This window comes from Sinohyriopsis cumingii, chromosome 9, assembly GCF_028554795.1.
Source record: "Sinohyriopsis cumingii isolate HCF-2022 chromosome 9, ASM2855479v2, whole genome shotgun sequence".
Classification (NCBI taxonomy): Eukaryota; Metazoa; Mollusca; class Bivalvia; order Unionida; family Unionidae; genus Sinohyriopsis; species Sinohyriopsis cumingii.
The window spans coordinates 33,487,426-33,508,860 of NC_142969.1; the positions used below are offsets into that span (position 1 = coordinate 33,487,426).

Below are 21,435 nucleotides of genomic sequence, written 5' to 3' on the forward strand. Positions count from 1 at the left end.
GTGGATCGTGTTTGCAAATAGGTTTAAGCGCATATGCAAAACCTATTGAACTATGCTCCAGCAAACACGTTGATAATTTGGCCGCCCTCGATAATTTTGAAACTACTGTTCCAACCTAAATAACAATCATAGGAACTGCAATTTATAGTTTTCTGTGAGGACTATACAAATCTTTTCCTTTCCAACTCTTTTTGTGATCCATATGCCAGTTCGTGATCTCGGAAAATGAAAAATAGTGTTGAAGTCATGATGAGATATATATGATGGGTGTAGTTACATAATTAGTGACATGCATCATTGTCGGTGAAACGCATCATTGGCATGATTTAAGCAGACTGCAGACTTAGGATGGCTGCTAGAAAAGTTATATATCAAATGCTGCTTCAGGCCCCACAACAATTGTAGTCTGTCAAAGTCTTTATTTCACATCTAACACAAGACCCAGTGATAGCGTCTCTACCATTCCATTTTTTGAATGTGAGTAGGAGTTCCAGATGAGGTTTCATGTGGCATAGCAAGGCAATATAAAGGCGTTATTGTATTATGCAACAATTGATACTTAATATGGCATCACGAAAACGGAAATTCACAATCAACAAGTTTTCTGCACAGGCTAAACCCATACAACCAAAGCACTGTGGCTTGTTTCCAAACTTAGTTCGCGCGTAAATAATTTGTCCTGCTGGATCAAGATCCACACATGAAACCTCGGAAGAGGTAATGAAAATTACGAACACCACCGTGGCAATGGTGGATCTATATAAAAAAACATGAATAACCAGACACATGAGTCGTTTTGTATGAGAGAATACAAATAACCAAAGAAACGTAAATAGTTTGATGGACTGGGTGACCCACACAACCTTGATAATGGTGCGAAACACTCTAGATATCAGTTCACAAGGACGAAATTGAGCCAAAAGCCATTAATGTGGTAGCATCAGTTCGGCAGCTCACCAATAACATCATATATACGGATACGTCCCGCGTTGATGTATGAATTATTGGACACAGTGATAATGTATATGATTATATCTGGTGCAGTTACTGTTCTACGTGAAATCATTGATGTCATGCCGTGTCTTGAAAAAGCATAACCGTGTGCACTGATTAGGTCATTATGAAATCATCAAGGAAACCAGAATTGTATGTGCCTTGCACCGCTGAGAATGGCGCGCACTCAGAATTATTTTGTACTTATTACAGTTCACCTTTCATTTGACTGATACCTTTCCGAGGCCTAGCCGAGAATGTATCGTTTGTACACATCTATAATGGAACATGGACTCTAGGTGGATTTGCCACGAAACTGTATTTCATAATTTAAATCAATGCAGAAATTCGTCGGTGACTTTTACTGGTGATAAAAGATTATACAATAGTTGTACGCGAATGTGAGCACATATTAAGATCTTCTGTCCAATTAAATATACGAAGTACGCAGTTGATATCTTACAGTTGTCTTTGAAAACAGTTATGACAATCGAATCTCCTGTAAATGACCTAAATTATAGGTATGCCATTTCTCTAGAGAATAACTGAATTGCCGCGTTGATGCAGATTAATCTAATACCCATGACAATCAGTAGAAGTCACGAAAGTAGACATTCCAAAAACGTAGCGTATCTGAGTTTGATAATATCTGTCTTCGAATTTACTCCCGGGTTCAGTGCTCTTACTTATTCATGCAGCGCCAGTGTATAGCCCATGCCAAAAAACTAATTTGCCTCATGTTTGTTTCCTATTATGAGCCTGTGTTGTAAACCTGGAAATACAACTGTACATTAGAGATCGACATTCCATATTACGTAACTGGCTTTGTGGATGCTACATGTGGATAGTTTACAGGCACATCGAAGTTGTTCTTGGCCTTGTGTTTCAAGCACTGCAGTAATCGCAAGTACTTGATTACATCAAACTGTAGAGGCTGATCGGTTGAAGGAAGGTGTTTTCCAAATACATTTCCATCGACAGTGATAATGCCAGTCCCGCTTTTAAATGTACCCGTGTCTGAGTCATATGTACTGTGACCGCATCATCAATGTTGTGGAATTTGGCGATGAGTTGTTGGACAGGCTAACATTGATACTTGTTTTTCTTCCATTTTGATGTATATCAGTGGACAACCGGTGTTAGAATATAATCTTGGTAAAGTCCAAACAGAGATCGATATTTAGGACCACCCTAATTTACAAGATCTTAAAAGACACTGCAATAGCACATTAAAATGCTAATTTATAAATTACATACCTACAAATAAAAATATTCAGGAATTCTTTCCATAATGATGAAGTGGAGACCACCCAGGGCACGTTCCATATTGATAATATTGCATAATCAATGACTCAAGAAAGAAAGAAACGTCAGCAAGGACTCATTAATCTATTTAACATTTTTTTGACGAAGACAATAACGATCTTTTAAGATGTTATTCAATGGCTGAATCAATGAGGTTTATGTTAACATAATTTCAGGCCACAACAACTCACAATCGTGTGCAATTTAAACATTCACCAAAAATATATTTTCTCTGATTGCATACTTGTTGTAGTAGTAAAAAGAACAAGCGGATAGTGTCTATGTGCATTACAGCTGAAAAAGACCGACCTATCGAGCAATTATATATTTGAGACTATATTATTAATTATTGATAGAAGATTGCTAGTCGAAGACAATGACACCAACAAACTCGAGGCAGTACAATGGCTGGTATACTAAATTATCAAATATCCGCACTACTGGTGAAATACACACACACGTGTTTACTTTTAGAAGTTAGATGCCGAAATTCAGCACTGATATAGGTGTTGTGTGAATCGAAACCATAACAGCTAGTATAGGCACACAAATCTTAACCGTTCATATTAATATAAAATAGGGCACCTGGCGACGCTGATTAAATGATCTCTTTACTACTATATTCGACAATACGTGCATATTGAGAACGTAAGCTGTGGCACAAACCAATCTCAATACAATTACCAAGCTGTACTCGATGGCTCTTGAGAATACACCAATTAGTGAGGGTGAGGTTGTGAACAATTGTTTCAGTCGTATCACTACAACGTCTGCAATGAGGCAGTTTAAAGTGATGTCTTGCACTGGGGCATAATGCCGCATACATGTAGCATCATGTCCTACCCAGTCACATTATCCTGACACCAGGCCGACTAGTCCGAAGACCAACCTCTTAATACTGCGCTCTAAGCAATGCAGCTGCTAGTATCATTTTTAGAAGTCCTTGGTATGACTCGGCCGTGTTTTGAACCCGCGATCTTCAGCATCCGAGGCAGACTCTAACCACTAGGACACCGGAGCAGCTTGTTGTGAAGGAATATGAATACAACCGACCACTAAGAGCACATATCAAGAACAGTGTATTAACGGTTTTGATTAACAGACGTACAAGCCCGAGTAATTGTTAGCCAGAATGCCGAGGACCTCTCTTACGTGGATCCACTTGGATGGTTTCAAGATTTGGAACCATACGCATCATTTGTATAGTAGAGTGATAATTTCAGTCGGTTTGTTAACTGGGCTGGTCTTGAGGCATATACCCAAATCCAGCTACCGTTTGTCAAAGGCGCCTCTTTCTTTGGCATGAACGTGAAATGACAAAAACACATGAATTGTACGGAGATCGGACTTAGAGCAGAACCAAAACTCTCAAAGTGCTATTATTATGGTAATTAAATGATTTGGTACCTAGATGTACACGATTTACATACAGATGCATCTAACTGGTTTACTGAAGCAAACATATCGATTATAGGACAATACTCCTTTACCTGTATGCGGTACCATGGTCAAGCAGTTGTTTTGAGTATTTCTTATGAATATTCACATGCACCTATGGTACATGCTTTATTTCTTTGTCGATATATTAAATCATCATGCTTAGTGATATATATCCAAAGCCAAAAAATTGATCTTGCCTATTAAGATAATACGGATGATATAATTCTTTTGGGTATTTTTAATGTAGAATCTGATTTGGATAATGACATGGAAGTTTCAAACGGAACACATATTCATTTAAAAGACATATGTCAGTTTGCAATCATTTCAATCAGTATCTAATAGTTTAATTTTTCTATGGCCAATGAAAGGATTTCTTTGGACAATGGAAGGTTGAAGGTGAACAATGCAAGTTAAATAATACTTGTGTCTATGTTATGAAACATTAGTTAATGCCTAAGATGTCTGAAATATGACATTTGATATGTGTCAAAATGGTCGGTCTCTAGTAATTTGAAGAAAACCACCATAATTTTTTCTTCATATCTAACAGTGCATAACAAGCGTGACTTGTAATTTATTTCCGATATAACTAAACATTTTGTTATTAATTTTTTGCAATCGGAGATAACAATTGTGACAAAATAACAGTCTAGTTTTATAGCATTATTAAATATATTGTCATCTTCTTCATTCAAGGAAAGAATAATTGTTTTTCCCCTAATGAGAACAGGTTTCATCCGTATCATTAATTGTTAGTAGTAGGAACAGCAAGGACGATATATAGGTCAAGAGGTGGCTAACATTATATTCATTATAAAGGTCAGTAAGAAATAAAAAGCAAAACCCTTATTTGCAAAACGCATGTTTCGTATAATATCCATGGTATCGTATTACATTTCATAAGTAGTTTCAGCTTCTAGTATATATTTTATTTCTCCTTACTCTTTTTAGCATCCTAGCTTGACAAGTTATATTTATATTATGTAATGTTACATAAAGATTGGCTGAATCCTCTAATCGATTATCCAGGATATGTGTACGTAGCTTCTCAGCATTATATATTAAAATAATGCCACAGTAAATAATCCCGTCTTTAGATTTGTCATTTCTTACGATAGTTACTTTGATACACTAAAGTTTATAAATTCATTATCTAAGACCTGTTGCTGGACTCCTGTAAACCATTACCTTTCCTTCAAAGTTTCGAGTTCAAATACATGTTCGATGTATTCTGGCAAGCATTCATCGTTTTCTGAAAAACAACCATCACCTGGTCAGTTTTTCAAAGATAGTTTGTTTGTGCTATTTGTACTCATTTTTATGACTGATTCCGGATATATTATGTCATGTAACTTACCATACTCCTTTAGATAATATCAACTGAAATTTGAATAGAAAATGTATATCAGAGTTTCCTCGTTTACTAGATGAGATCGACTGAATGAAAGCCTTTTGTTTCTTTTCCAGATGTATGGTTAAAAGAAGTATTCCATTCATGTGCAGCTTACCCGGGCCAGACTCGGATATTTCTTTGTTTGCAAATACAAATATTGTATTCCTTATAGCCAATAATTTTGCACAAAATGCCATATTCAAATATATTTTTTTCGTACAATCAAGTAATATATTCCGATATTTTTAGAGATTTTTATGCATAAATGTATTTCAGCTATACTTTGCAAATACTTGTACTATTGTCTATGATCATTTAGAACAAATTACTTACTGTTTACGCTAGAATACCTATATGGAAATTTCTTTTTTAATTGATTACTGTTAGATGTTTTTAACTATTACACAAAAATGTTATTAATCGGTTGTTCATGTTCACCTTCACGTTTAATGTACCTAAAGGTTCCATATTAAAACTCCGATATTGCCATAATTGTCCATGCAATGAGTGTGTGGGAACATCAATGCATGTAATGTATATAGGTTTTGTAAAAGGACACCAAAATATTCATATATTGGTCTTTCCTGTGATTAGCATGGGATTGTCTTTTAATAGGACAAAGTCTTTACATATGCACATTAATCTCTGCCGTTTTGTTAGAAGTGAATAGTTATTTGAATATGAAAACTTCAAATTTAGAAAGATCAAGCAACTTGGGAACCATGTTGTCCCTCCTTAATTTAGGGTGATCAGCAAGTAATAATTAAATGAGAATTAACGTTCTAGTTCAGACATACATACATACATACATATATATATATATATATATATATATATATATATATATATATATATATATATATATATATATATATATATATATATATATATGTGTGTGTGTGTGTGTGTGTGTGTGTGTGTCTGTGTGTGTGTGTTATAAATAATATTAACAATATAACTTTTGTAATTTTGTTACTTCAACAAACTGCAAAAAGACCTCCTTTGATTACGTTTACCGTTTATAATTATGGAATTACCTGAAATTACAGCAGACAGGTTTGAATATATCAGTGCCTTAGATATCGTTAAACGTGGCAAAAACATACCCAGTTGGACATATTTTGGCGCTTGTGACTAAACAATATCGTATCTCATATATCATTGTGTCTTTAATTTTAGCTGTTTTAAAAACAACACATACTATCACTATACATGCAAAACAAATTAAATAAAGTCGAACACTCTAGTCAAAATAAAACAAAATGTTATGTATGTTCATATTCAGCATTTCTATATGATGAATGCGTCAGGTATTGTGCCCTTGTACAATTTCGTATTTCACTTAATGCCTCTTTCTATGTATGGCAATCGATTTTTCGACATGTTGCATATCACTTAAATCAGGTTTTCTTTCAAAAATCGTGAATTATTATAGGTGAAGTGTGAACACTGAAAACCAACATCTCTTGATTTTTATCATATAATATCACATGCGTCACAAAATCAAAAGGAAATTTTTAAACATAGTGAGTAAACATTTATCAAATTAAAAAGAATCCAATTTTGTATTAATAGTCATTATTTGGCATTGTAAATGCGTTTGTTTATTATTCCTGTATGGTCAGAGTCGATTCATTTTATTTCTGTTTAAATCAAACTGTGCTAATATTTACATTACACAGCGTAACTAGCCGGCATGATGAATGTTGCATATAACTTGCTATTGTATGGTGCAAGGGTTAATATCACCAGATTTCACATTAGTAATTTTAGTATTGTTTATTGTAAACATTATCATTTACCAGATGCACATAATGTTATTTTATCATGAGATATATGTTAGAAGTATGTTGCAGGTGTTGTTATGCATCTAAACAAATCTAGTCTTTGTCGGGTCAAATATGTATGAACGATACAAATGTAATAACGTAGAATGGGTCGATTTTGTGTTTGACAGAGTTGAGACATTATTGATGTGTTTTGTTTCTTTCCCCTTTAAAACATATTATTGTAAACTTAGGTTTGGTAGTTTGTTCCATGATGCTTCTATGCAGCTAATACGAACTGATTCAAAGGTGTGCATGCCTTAAGGTTGCACATCCATCTGCAGTGTTTATGAAATACAACTATGTTTAGCCTTTAAAACAGTGTATGTTTTAGTATTTTGAAAACACTTTTAAATATGAAAAGGTTGATCAGTTTATCAGTGATGCAATATGTAACACCCAGATATGTTCATCTATAACACAACGTTTATATTAATATTTTAACATATATTTATTTTTAAAATTGGATTTGTTTAGCTACTGATGCAATATCTCTGGAGTTATGTTCATATACAACCCCCTCTATCAGTGTAGATCAAGCTCTGCCGTCAAATCATACACGTTTGATAAAGGTCTTCAAAGCTTATATTTTGCTCTCATGAAGACAACATCTACTCTGGTCTGCTGGCGGATCTAATATACATTTTCCTCGCATCATTTGCACATTTTGAGCATGTTGATCGTAGATTTGGATTTGTATCCTCTGTTGTAGACAGTTCACAAGTGTGTATCGTCGCTAGTGTATTATTTGACAGACTACCTAAATATAACAAAACATTATTTTCCACACATGTATACTGACATGGTGTTGGCACTATGATTGGGATAGCCTTAAAATATTTTTCTGTATATCAAACTGAATATGTTTTTAATATGCTGCAATAAAACAAAAGTCATGAAGATGTGCAAAATATTAAGTATCTAGTATTATATATCTATATTGTTATATCTTTTATACATGTTTTTATACTTAAGATATGTATTTTTTTAAATATATGTATAAACATGTATATAAATTGTTGTAATACTTCATATTTGTGTGATATTAATTTGCAATATAATTAGTTGACTATTTCTTTTTCGCAAACTTTATCTTCGGATTATAGACAAATACGGAACTAGACTGCACAGACTCTTCAGTGCAACAATTGTTATGATCGACCAATCGTGTTACAATTATGCGTTTATGGGTGTCCATTTCAGCGTAATGTTAAAACTGTTCATTTTATTACAACATAACCGAAGAATCTCACTTCTCTGATCAGGCGTTCAATACAAATATTCAAACTGTATTTCCGTAAAGTACACCTACATTTCCGTGTCTCACGTGCATGGTAGAACTATCTTTGCAACTTTAACTATTAATTAAGAGCCTAATTATAAAATATCAGGATTTATGTATTGCTACATATATAAATTACAGTCGACTCCGGTTAACTGCACAGCCTCGGGCCCGTCACAAGACTGTGCAGTTAAACGGAGTGTGCAGTTAACCGAAGTACGGTACAGTACAGCTTTACATCAGTACGGCACGAGTATATTTGAAAAATAACATATAAAGATGATTAGAGTCCACTCTTTCAACGTTTGCTTAAATAAAACAAGAGTCTACAAAGAACAGCACTAACGTCATATTGTTAAATCAAACACAACGAAATTTACGATTTCCGAAAGAAATCGGGAATTGATGTCTGCACACAAGTTTTAGTAATAAGTTGTTGAATTGCCGACTCTTTTGTAAAACGGTTCAAACAGCTCACATTCTCTCTGTTCCATGAATCATGCGTAAATTCTGGAGTGACTGAATAGCGACTTTAAATGAAACCTGGTCATCTACTGCGTCGTCGTCATCACTTCTTTCGTAATTTTCTTCTTGCTTTGTCTCTGTAAGACCTGCAACGATGGTTGAGTCGTTGATTTCACCTTCTGTCTGAAGACCGTCATCTATTGCAACGTATTGTTCGAATTCTTCTACATTCATGCCGTGTGGCGTTTCGAATGGGGTTTGGTCGATATAGGTGGGGTCATCAAGTGACTCGTCATCAGAAGGAACCGAAAAACTGGCCCGCGTATAGCAGTTTGCTACGGTTGACTGTGTTACATTGCTCCAGGCATTTCTAATCATATGAAGTGCATCTAAAACTGTCAGCTTCCTTGTCTGGTTGGACGTTTTTTCTTCGGGAGACGATCCATGAATGTCTGACAGCAGTTTTCGAACAACAAGCGATCGATAGAACTTCTTGAAATTCGCTATAATTCCTTGATCCGTTATTTGAATCAGAGTTGATGTGTTCGGAGGAAGGAAAACAATCTTAACATTTGACAGTTTGATGCCGTCGCCGTGAGCTGCACAATTGTCGCACAGCATAATGATGCTTCTCTTTTGCAAACGCATTTGATTGTCAACGCGCTTCAACCATCTCTTCCAAATTTCTGTCGTCATCCAGGCGTTTTTATTTGCCTCGTACTGTACTGGCAGCTTTTTCAAATTCTTGAAATGTCTAGGGGATTTGCTTTTGCCAATCACCAAGGCATTCAATTTTTCACTACCATCCATATTGCATGCAAGCAATATTGTCAAACGATCTGTGGCAATCTTACATCCAGGTGCTTCTGCTTCTATGAAAGACAAAGACCCATCAGGTAACGCCCGCCAGTACAACCCAGTTGCATCGGCATTGAAGATGTCTTTTTGTTCGTAGTCTTTAAGGATTTCGGGTAGAACATCAATTACCCATCGTTCAGCTTCAAAGTCGTCTGCATCCTGTTTTTCGCCGTGTTGTCGTTTAAATTGAATTCCGTTGCGCATTTTCCATCTTTCCATCCATTCATTTGTTGGTTTGAAATCATGCAAACCCGAGCCATTTGCCAATTGATTAGCTTTTTCAAGCAACAGTGGTCCACTAATCGGAATCTGTCGACTGCGAGCTTGAGTGAACCATTGTAACAGTGCTTCTTCAACTTCTTCGGACTTGCCACCTCGTTTGCGCTTCTGAGAAGGATTGCAGTTATTTTGCCAGACTTCAATGATCTTCTCCTTGTTCTTGAGGATTCGCGAAATCACACTGTGACTAACACCGAACTCAAGTGCAACAGAGGCCTGACTTCTGTTGTTCTCAATGCATTTTATGACCTCAAACCTCTGAGCTAACGTCAGGGATTTACACTTGCGACTAGTCATTTTAAACTGTAAAATAAACGCTCATAAATTCAAGATTGAACTTCCGATGATTACCCCCTGGTTCAAATCACGGTTTAGAGTAAGGTTTCCCATGCTGTAATATGATTGTTCCCACGCTATTGCTCCCTGGTGGGCGGGAATATACATGTATCTACCGCCTATGGCGTCCTTTACATGTCAATCATTTACAAAGTCGCATTTAACGGCTTAATTGTCGGCTTATTTGAAGCGCTGCAGCAGTGGATTGGCAATAACTGATCCTGACTATACATTGTGCAGTTAACCGGAGTAAAATTGTAATGAATAATATGCCACGGGCAGAACATTTATCGTGCTATTATCCGAAGTGTGCATTTAAGCGAAGTGCAGTTATCCAAAGTTTGTTCCCATTGAAAAGCATTGGGAAAAAACGGGACCGGCGTGACTACGTGCAGTTATCCGGAGTGTGCAGTTAACCGATGTGCAGTTAAGTGGAGTTGACTGTATTTAAAAAGGTCACGTTTTTAATTTTAAGAAATATAGTAACAATGGGAATAAAATGACTCATTTTGCCATGGGGCTAATTCAAGAGCATCGTAATTAGCGACGAATAGTTTATGAGCAGCTCACAGTATCCAGGCCGAGAAATTACAGTTACCTGAAATGAACAACAATATTTAGGACCGAATATTTGACAATGAGTTCCAAAGTTAAGTTATTATGCAAAGCAGCTTCAAAGACGACAGAGCAATCAATTTAAAAAAATCCAGACAAATGAGGAGAGACTAAGTCAGCCATGCCGAGATTCAAGAAAACTGTACCACATGTGTTTTATTTCCCGAATATATTATAAAAAATGTGATTCGTCTAAAATTCCAAACTTAGCTAAAAATCCATTTTAGCTTTAGAGATTGGTCTGCATAAATATAGCTTTCTAAGGAGTAAGTTTGAATGTAGTGAGTACACTGTATCTATTGAAAATACCGTGATAGCGAATTTCTGTAGTAGATCCCAGGATACAATTGTCAAACTGTTGCAACTTAGGATAACATAATGAGAGCAGAAGTTGTTTTGACTGTAATGCAAATTTAGAGGAATTGCATATTCTTACAATGTTACTCAGCTTTTTCAACAGCAGGGCACATAAAGGAACTGTATGTTTATATTTTAACTTTTGTGAATATTCATGTATATTTTAAAGAGAAGAAACTAAAGAGAAATATTGCTATTTTATTCATCATTATCTTGCTAAAATACATCACAATTAATATTTAAACCTTAACTCAATTTTATAAAGAGACCAAATTATCGATTTTGTAACAATATATACTTTTATTATTACTTTGTATTAAATGCATCAATAATCTCTTGCATTAAGTAAGACTTAAAAATTGAGCTTTTTAATGTGCTATAAATTATTGATCTTTTTTACAAAACACTATGTGTATTTAATTACACATGTCTTTGAAATGTAGTCCCTGAAATATGCTCAAGCTCGTGTTAAGGCTCCATTAGTGAAGTGAGGAAAAAAATCCGCTTGTGTTGCAAATTAAATGTAGTTATATTATGTTCAATGCAAATGTTTTTGAATGTTTAGAGCTAAAAGGTAAAAGTATATCTGCGATGCACACAAACTGGTAACGCATCTGTGCAGAACATATCTAGGCCTAGATCCAGTTACTAACATGAGGGATCTTTCATGTAAGAAATACAAAAATAAATAAGTGTTTTGTTCAGTGTCGTGGGAAACAACTCGCAAAGAACATCACTGTAATGACTCGTAAAATCACCAAAAGTCATCGAGTACTTGTTCGTACATCGCCCCATCTTGTTGGGAAGACGCTGGGGTTCAAATCCTAGAGCATTAGACTCCTAGTCCAACGTTTTGATCGTTCAAAAACCACTCGTTTATCTGTCGGCTACTTCTGCGCAATATAGTCAATAACCTGTTAGATGTGCACGAAATCGAATGTTGTCGTGCGGCAATAACAAGACGTCGTTATTGTTGTACTAAATTAGATGCTGGTACATGAGATTACGACTGGAGCTATCAGGTAAATTTACCACATTGCCTGCTTCTCGAACTAAGCCTTTGCTACATTTTGGAAGACTTTCACGTCTTTGCCCATCGTTTATTTATGTAACTGCTTTACTTTTGCACAGCTGTTACACCTTGAACTATATTATACATGCTTTCACAAACTTAGGATTCATTTAGTCTTTCTGTTGTTTGATTAAATGTGTTAAAACACGATCGCCTCTCTTGAGTCACATGCGAGCATCTCAGGTTACAAACTGTTCTTCCCGCTGGGAGTTAGTAAGCATAGTAAAATATGTCGGAGTATCATAGAAAAGCATTCATGCTCACCAACGCCTCTGTAGCAAACAAAAGCTAAAGACTAGAAATATGTATGGGTAATAATTCGTTATTTCCTTTCCTTTTCAGTTTTAGTCGTGCAGACTAATATTAAGGTAATCGAGATGCTCATTGCACCTGCCTTGGTATGCGTCTGTGCAGACTTATAATGTTAGTTAACTGACAAATTACATTAACAGAAATCATTATACCGAATAAGTAAGAATACGCAATCACAGCCCTCTAAACCACCTCTAAGGGATTCAACTTATTTCTCATTCGGACCACTCGTAAAATTTGTATCCTTCTTAGAATATATGACAGGCACACTTTGCTACATCTTTGAATGCAGTGGTGTGTGCTAATTATGAACTTTGCCATAGAAAACATTTAAGATGTTCATCAACACAAACGACAGTTATCGCCCTAGAATCCATGATGCATCTCTTTGCTTTTCATTTTACCACAGCGTGTAATGCATATTATCCTTATGTATTACCTCTTCTGGAAAACTTAGTTACAATAATTACTATATCTCCATAATTAAATACCTTGAGATTTCAAGGATCATATTCGATGGTGTGTGGACCCTATTATGACCTGCTTCGTTACAAACGCAGTCTTCGATTTCCATTAAAATTTGTTTTGAGCATAATTTCACTAAAAAGGATGGAAACATTGAATGGATGTTTTACGAACAATATGCTATGTATTTTCTAAGCACAGAAACATAAAGTGTATCGATAGAGAGTTGACGCTGCAATTGATCGTTTTATATCAAATCTTACTTTTCTAACTTTGTCAACATGGTATGGTTTTCTGAAACATTTTGCAGTTGTACATGAACAAGAATGACAAAGACCTAATAATTTTTCTTATATGCTTTTGATGAATGCTCAGACAACATATTCCTAATAAGCTGATTCAGAAACAATCATGTTGGATGCTGGTTTTTCTTGGCAAGTAAATAGAATTTCGACTAGCTGTTTTCACTCTCTCTCTCGGCCAGTCCTTGGTTCTGAATAAAATATTGAATCAAAAGGTTAATGTGTAACGAGATGAACTTACGTTATTAGGTATGCAAAGGCCAGCCTTTGTGATTTACTTACTACGGCAAAACATTTAAAAAATCTACTTATTATTTAGTTCTATCTGACTAGACTTCAGAGAGAGACAATAAGTTTGGGTATATATATATATATATATATATATATATATATATATATATATATATATATATATACTTGCATGAATGGGTTAACAGTGATGTATTCGTTACCGAGGAATGCAAATTTTATATGAATAAATGAAAATGCACTTGATTCCCATGAACAATTTTATTTTAATCTGAAGCTCATAAAGGCACCCTTCATTGACTGATATGAATACTATTCATCTTTTGTATTCTGAGTGAAAGGAGCATAAAACTGCGTAATTATCCTAGCATAGATCTACCCATTTATGACCAAACCACATAAATATGATTTCCAAAATATTTTTGGATTGTAAATATCCATATTTGTGTCCGACTTTACGCTTAGTTAAAACAGCCTTAATACGCTATTCCGAACAGACACTTTGATGAAGTCTTTATCTGGATATTTCGTACCAAGCAAAGATTAAACATATTTCCCTCGACTGACCATATACATGCTTTGTTCTACTGTCTATATTTCTAGTATAAATACCTTTGGAACAAAACATTTTCCAGAAAATTCTAAGACGTCTTTTGACCATGGAAACTCGCTAGCAAATGTTGAACAATAAAACAAATCTTGACAATCGAACATCCATGGCTCATTTGATTAAAATCTGCAATTATATTTTATAATTATCACTTGCACTGTTGCGAGACTGTTCTGTCTCATTGTATGAAACTGTTTAGATCCATTGTACTTTTATAGCTGGTGCGTTACCTGATACTTACTGTAGGACTAATCGTAATTCAGTTGGAAAACTATGCGACAGCAGATCTGGTTCGCGGCTGTTTACAGTCGCATGCGCATTTGCATGGATATGTACGGTGACAATGAAGGAAGTAAACATAAAAGTAAGCCAGAAAGATCAATTCCATGAAATACAAGTTATTTTAAACATCATAAAAATACTTCCATACTCAGATATGTACAGGATTTACCTCTTTATTCACCATGTCAAAAATGAAACAATAATTTTAAATCTCTATTTTGCGCAAACATTCATTATTTCGATAAATAAATTATGCATTTTCAAAACTGTCATCATTAAGTGTTCAACAAGAACATGGAGGATTGAACAACAAGCATAAGCTTATTTCGAGGGCACACTTCATTTAACAATATTTACTTTTTTGAATCGCCGCTTATGTGAAAGCATACTATCAAAACATGGAGACAGGCTAATGAAGTATCAAAGAAAGAAATTGTAAATACAACATATTAAATTTTCAGACGGTTGCCAATAATTGTTTACAGCAAAAATGATTTAGTTTATGCTTCTAAATCTACACAAAATAACTATAAACGAAAGGAATAAAAGTTCAAAACAAATTTGGCACGTATAGAGTGGGAGAGGCTAGATAAAGAACAATTACGGGTGGTATATGTTTATGCCTGAGATACAAGTTATCGTGAAGACATTGTTAAGATTATTACCAGACAAATCTTTTAGATGCAATTATGTAATTATGGACCCCTTGAACATCTCCCGGATGACCTCATCCTTTTGAAATGGGTTACTTTTTAATAATAACGTTCTATCTTTGATACACGAAAATATTCCAACTGTTCTCTTTGCAACTGTAAAATACTTAATAGTCCAAGAGAAAATAATGTGCGATTTCTGGTTCACTGCATGAACAGCTATTGGCATATCACAAACTATTCTTGAAATGAGCATCGTTTAAGAAACTATAACCAAGTCGAACCTTCGTGCATGATTTATATTATACTTTATCTGTGCTAGTAAAAAAGCGACTATTCCTAGATTAACATTTAGATTTGATTTAAATAGTGCAAGGAAGGGTTGTTTCTTTCGCATCTAATCTAGACATTTCAGTCCAGTTTTGATAACCTCAGTTCATCCAGCCTATCAATTGTCTGGATAATATAGGTGTCTTCAATTGTTATAGTTTATTTTAATACATCCTGACTGTAAATATCCCTAAGAAAATGCCAAAATAAATCTTGACTAAACAGGCATTATTAATTCAATCCTTTATAGAGATAGAAGACCTTATCTTTATACTTTTAGTAAGACATGTTTCTTGGTAATTCGATTCAGCAGCGTACAAAAGGGGGATGGGGTAGACGAGACAGTTGCCGCAGGGCAACAGAGGTTTAGGAGGCCAATACAACTGATGCAATCTAAATTACAGGAAAATCTTTGGCGGGACCATCATCATCAGGCTCAAGCACCATTTACCCTTAGTGTGCCACTGTTTCCTTTAAGAGAAAATACAAAATGCATTGTTCTGCTGTGTAACCAAAACAGCAAAAACAAATTTATAAAAGTAAAATGCATTTGGGTTAAACAAAATTATGATAGTCCAGTGATGTCTTGTGACCTTAAAACATATGTGAAATATCCTGTCAAATTTTATTTATTTTCCATGGTACAACGTAGGGGACGACTGCTAATATTAGCTACTATATAAAGACTATAAACGTCCTTGTATGCTTGATTCAACGATTCTTCCCTTCAGGCATGTTCCACTGAAAATGCAAAACAAAGATTCAATATGATTTGCTTACAATAAAAGTGATAAAAACATGATAGCGTTGTGTGCTATACAACATCACCAATATTTAGGACATATATTCGGTAGAGGTGTAGATATCAAAGAAAGTTATGACCACCAAATGACTAAACAATGATTATAATGGCGAATTAAAAGATAAATATAGAAGATTGTTAACAGTATGTAAAACTAATTTGTTATGCTCATCTAAGCAAGTAACACCATATCTGAGTGATGCTAAGAGCACTTCCATCTATTACAAACATTTATATCGAGGCAGGCTTTGATTAGGATGATAATGCTGCAAGCAGCGCAAGTGTAATGCCAATTTTAATAAACAACGCCAAGTTTTAAGGCAGTGTCACATAGTGTTTGGTATATGATTATTTTATAAATCCTCGCTTGTTTTATCTTTTCATCGTTATAACTTTTAGTAAAAATTAGCAATTGGCAATCATTATTCATGCTCCAAAAGAGGTCGCACAGGAACAAAACGTAATGTAATGCTCAATCATTTAGTTTCGGACCAATTTTACACATGATTTTACAACTGTGGGCCAAGTCAAAGCAAAGATGTCTTTGTAACTGCAAGATAACAGAATACATTAAGAAAATTATTATTTCTTTAAGTGGTTACCTTTTGTAAGCAATATACTATGCTAAATATAGAATTTTTAATAAATCTGGCATCAATGATGTTTCTTGCATTTATTTTTAAATATTTGAATATACACCTACTTGCTGTAGACTAAACTCTTTAATATGTCCCAATCCAATTCCACTGCATCAGCATCCACACCTGCAGTGACAGGAACTGGCTGGAAATGCTCCACCAAAATTGCCACGCCATCATCACCAAAGTCTGTATTAAACAAAAAAGTTGCATTTTAAGAAAAATAATTTAGTGCTGAAGAAATATAATGTCTATACTATTTGGAAAACATCTACACATTTTTGTTATGGAAACCCAACTAAATAACTTCATAAATCGATATATAAAAATATGAAAATGGGCAAAACATTAACTGTCTGATGAAAAGACTTATTGGAGATTACCTGAACTGTCTAGTGAAGCTGGCCGTATCTTGAAGTCTGCTATCTTGCGTGCATCTAAATCACCATCATAAGCATCATTATATCAGTTCCCAAGACATGAGATTAAGGATGTTGTCACTTCCTCTCTGGTCCTTTGAATCAAATCATCTGCACCAAAGTCAACACCTGTCAGCATAGCTAAGTCATGGGTCAACCCTGTAAAACATGCAGGGGTTAGAAGAACGTACTTCACTGTTGTAATAAAGATGTATACGTGTCCTATCACAATTTATATTCTTAGACCAGCTGGACTGTCATGAATATTAAAACAATAAATGATTCTATTTACCTAATGATATTGATATATATGGGTTACAAAATTGCAATTACAATATTTAAAGATTAGTATAATAACATTCTGTGAGACAAACAGTAAAATGAATGTTGCATATAATCTAATCAGTATGATTCAAGTAAGTAATGAATGCAACAGTCTGCAGATGAGGAAGAAAATTAGCTAAGCTTGCTTTTGAATTTTCACTTCTTCAAAACTGAAATGGTGGCATCCAACTTCTGCTTCAATTCATCAACTGAAGCACTTGTTTCTTGCAGCATTAATTACAGTTTGGATAGAAGTGATATAACATCTGTCAGGAACAGCATACATTTAAATATAGCAGGTTCACTCATTATTTTCAAGAAACCTCTAGCCTTTCCAAGTGCATCTGATGTAGCTCCTTTCTGTGAACGAAGCTGATAAAAAAATACTTTTGATGAAAATCTAACAGTACTTCTTAGTTATAAAAATATGGACAAATTAATATAATATGGATACAAAATAAAAAAGCAGTAGTAATAAACGTACCCTTTTAATATAAGTTAGAAAATGAAAGCATTTAAAACAGTTAAACTTTGTACAATTAAACTTATGAATGGAACATATTTTCACGTGACAAGATGTTACGTTACAATTCAATTGCATTGTATGTGAGTGACATAGAATTGCATTTAAAGCTGCATTTTATATTTTCAATGGCTATTTAAATTTTAAATTAAAGATTAATACCTATTCAAAGTGGTCCTTGATGGTTGTATATCCTATCCAGAAGGTGCCAATAGTTATCTCAGTGTGTGGAAAACCAGCATATGCCTCCAACCCAGCTTGGTATCACTGGCGATACATCTAGAGCAGCAAATGACCTCTTTAAATTACATCTGTTGAGGGGACTGTTGTGGTAATAATACGACATTCCCATTAAAAGAGTGTTCATCATTTGTAATGGGATGTTTTTGTCGCTACATCTTTATATGCCAACTCAAGCAAGCGTGCAAAGCAGTGAATCCGCTGTATAGCTGGTTGACGTTTTTTTGTTTATATACAACTCCAGCATTTTTGCACATCATTACACTTGCTCCGTCACTACCAAATGCAACAATCTTATTCTGCCAATTAATCATTCCAGCTTTATCCAGTGAAGTGGTCATCATCTTCAGGATCCCTTCAGCATCTGAGTTCTCAACTACTAGGAACGATGATTTAATCTCTCCTCCTTTACAAATTCTTATACTGTACATACAATTTCCTCCTCCTGAATTGAACTGTCAGTACAACCGTCATACACTACTGCAAGAAACCTTGCTTCATTCACACCTTTGACAAATGTCTGCCTTTCACTTTCAGCTATGTAGTGAGTAGTGCTACAACATGTTTATCATTCATGTAAGTCTCTCCAACATTAACTCCTTTCATCCTATCCAGATGACACATCCATACAAAATCAGTGAATGGTCAACTGTTCTTTATGACAGCATGTACATTTCTAAACAAATTAACAAGCTGGTTAAATACATTCTGATTTAAACAATTAATGATCTCACCAGCGGTCGATTCTTCTGGTGGTAATGTGCATAGCTGCTTTTCTCTCTGAACACTTTTTTGGGTTGCCCACAGCTTTCATGTACATTTACCGATTCAATTTTAATGTTTGAGCAACCTGAAACAAAACTGGATGTTTTCTCTGTGTTTGTTTTGGGGAATTCCGTAGACCAATTACACCGCATAACATTCTTTTCCTCATCATGCTTCAAACTCTTTCTTCTGTCCGTGTCTTCTGAAACGTTTGATTACACTTTTCCCTATCATAAGAATTATTCCTCTCTTTTATGTCATTTTCATTCAACTTTTGCTTTCTATCTGGTGGCTGAACACCTTCTTTAAAATACTACATTTTGCCTTTCTTGTAAGGAGGGAACTGTGCTTTGGTTTGAAATACGAGATGTTACAGTAAAGCTGACATGAATTATTTAAAGTAAGAAAATGAATTGCACAGTGTTCTTTATATAAGAAAGTCAGAGCAAGAAACATATTTCAAAACATGTGCCTTTGCCTCACCACCAAAATTAAATGGGCTCTCCGTAATAAAGACGACTTCAGCAAATGTTCTGCATGATCAAATCTGTGGCAAATGTAAACACTGTTATAAAATATTAGCATCAAAAGATAATGTTAGTTTCAGCTTGGAAAAGGTGTGTTCCCATCGAAAGAAGCCATCTGACTTGCTGTGTTGTATTTAATAGCTCCAATTACGGTCTCATCATTAATTGTATAATTTGAAATTAATAAGGCGGATAATTTTCAAATCTTAGATGCCCATGCTCAAAGATTTTAATTCCAAACAAATGTATGGCATTCTGCTTGGATATCTTCATATATATTCAATTGTTTGTTCATCCTTGTAAGGGAAAAAATATAAAAACTATTCTTATCATCATATAAAAAGTATTTGTATAGAAAGGATTTTTCAATAACACAATCGTATAAAATTGATCTAATTCTTTGCTGGTCTTAATTAAAAATGTTGCCAACAATCTGACATCCATTATGACACCATATCAGCCACTTTAAATGTCTTGTTATCACAAAAGGGTTCCCACACTACCACGAAATCAGGAAAAAGTAGAGAGAAATGATAATTTTTGCAAACATTTAGGTAAGTCAGGGAAAACCCGATAATTTTCCGCCACCACTTGATGCCCGAAACAATTACATAATTGAGTCCTAAATGAACTGATCGTGAGTTGAATTTAACGATTTCTATCCAGAATATTGGGATGTTACTGTGTATATCATTTGGGTGTTTGCCATAAACACATTTGTTAAGTCAATCTAAATGCTCAGTGGATTAGATTCACCTAGTAGACATTTTCCCGTAGACAGCTCGATATCCGTTATCTTTTCTTACATGGATGATATGAAAACCATTCTAGCATCACAAGAGGCCAACATAGTGGTGGCAAAGCGTAGCCACTTACCAGATGGCTTAGCAAATTTAAATGTTGTTAAATCTAGTCAGACCTGCATTAAATCGATATGAAAATTATTTATTTTCTCAAGTATTAAAATCATTAGTCGCATGAGTATACAAATATCACAACCCACAGGTTCATGACCTCATTGATACCGTAGTCATGTGATATCAATAATATCCCATTTGGAATGTTGTAGAAAAAAATATTAAATGAAAGTTGTAATAAAAAAAATCGAATGAACCCAAAATTATCTATATTTATTCCTAGAACAACTGACAGGGTTATGTTGTATCATGTAACTACCACATTAATTCGTGCTCTCTGCTTGATGAATCTGACTGGCCATATTGCAGGTACAGCGACAGGTTTCTTGTCGTTGTTCTCAAAATAAATATGTTGAGAATTATATGTTCTTTCTGGTTTATACAAAAGGTATCGGACTTAAATCTGAATTTTGTACAACAACATTAAAAAGGACTGAGCTGTTGATATCACATGACTATTGAGATTTGTGAAGTCATATAACTAGTAATGCAAATGGCAAGTACTGGGTCAGGTTTCATCTATGCTGTAATTTTGTCTAGACTGTCAGTGGATTAAAGAATAACGATTATAATACTTGCCATTTCTGACTCAGTGCATGTACGAGTCGATATAACATCTTTTAAATTTGCTTGGCCTGCTAGCAAGTGAATACCATATGCCATTACTGCATGGTGGCAGCAAGTTCCAAATTTTCAATAATGCAATTTCTCTGACCCCACATTCCAACCTTAATGTCCATGGGGTGGGAATATGTGGCGGAAATCTGGATTAGTGAACGGACTACTATTCGTTTTAAGCCAATGTTGTCCAAAATGTTGAATCTGAGCTGGAATTTGGTGCGAGACTATTACA

General features: G+C 34.7%; 1 protein-coding gene across 1 annotated transcript in view; it reads left to right on the plus strand.

The window, feature by feature from the left end:
- Positions 1-7,992, plus strand: part of LOC149791511 (uncharacterized) — an 82,770-nt gene extending 74,778 nt beyond the window's left edge. The window contains exon 50 of the mRNA XM_089970027.1: positions 5,209-7,992. Within this exon, the coding sequence (XP_089826153.1) occupies positions 5,209-5,220 (12 nt within the window). The 3' untranslated portion in view covers positions 5,221-7,992. The remainder of the gene's footprint in view (positions 1-5,208) is intronic.
- Positions 7,993-21,435: the final 13,443 nt, after the last annotated feature.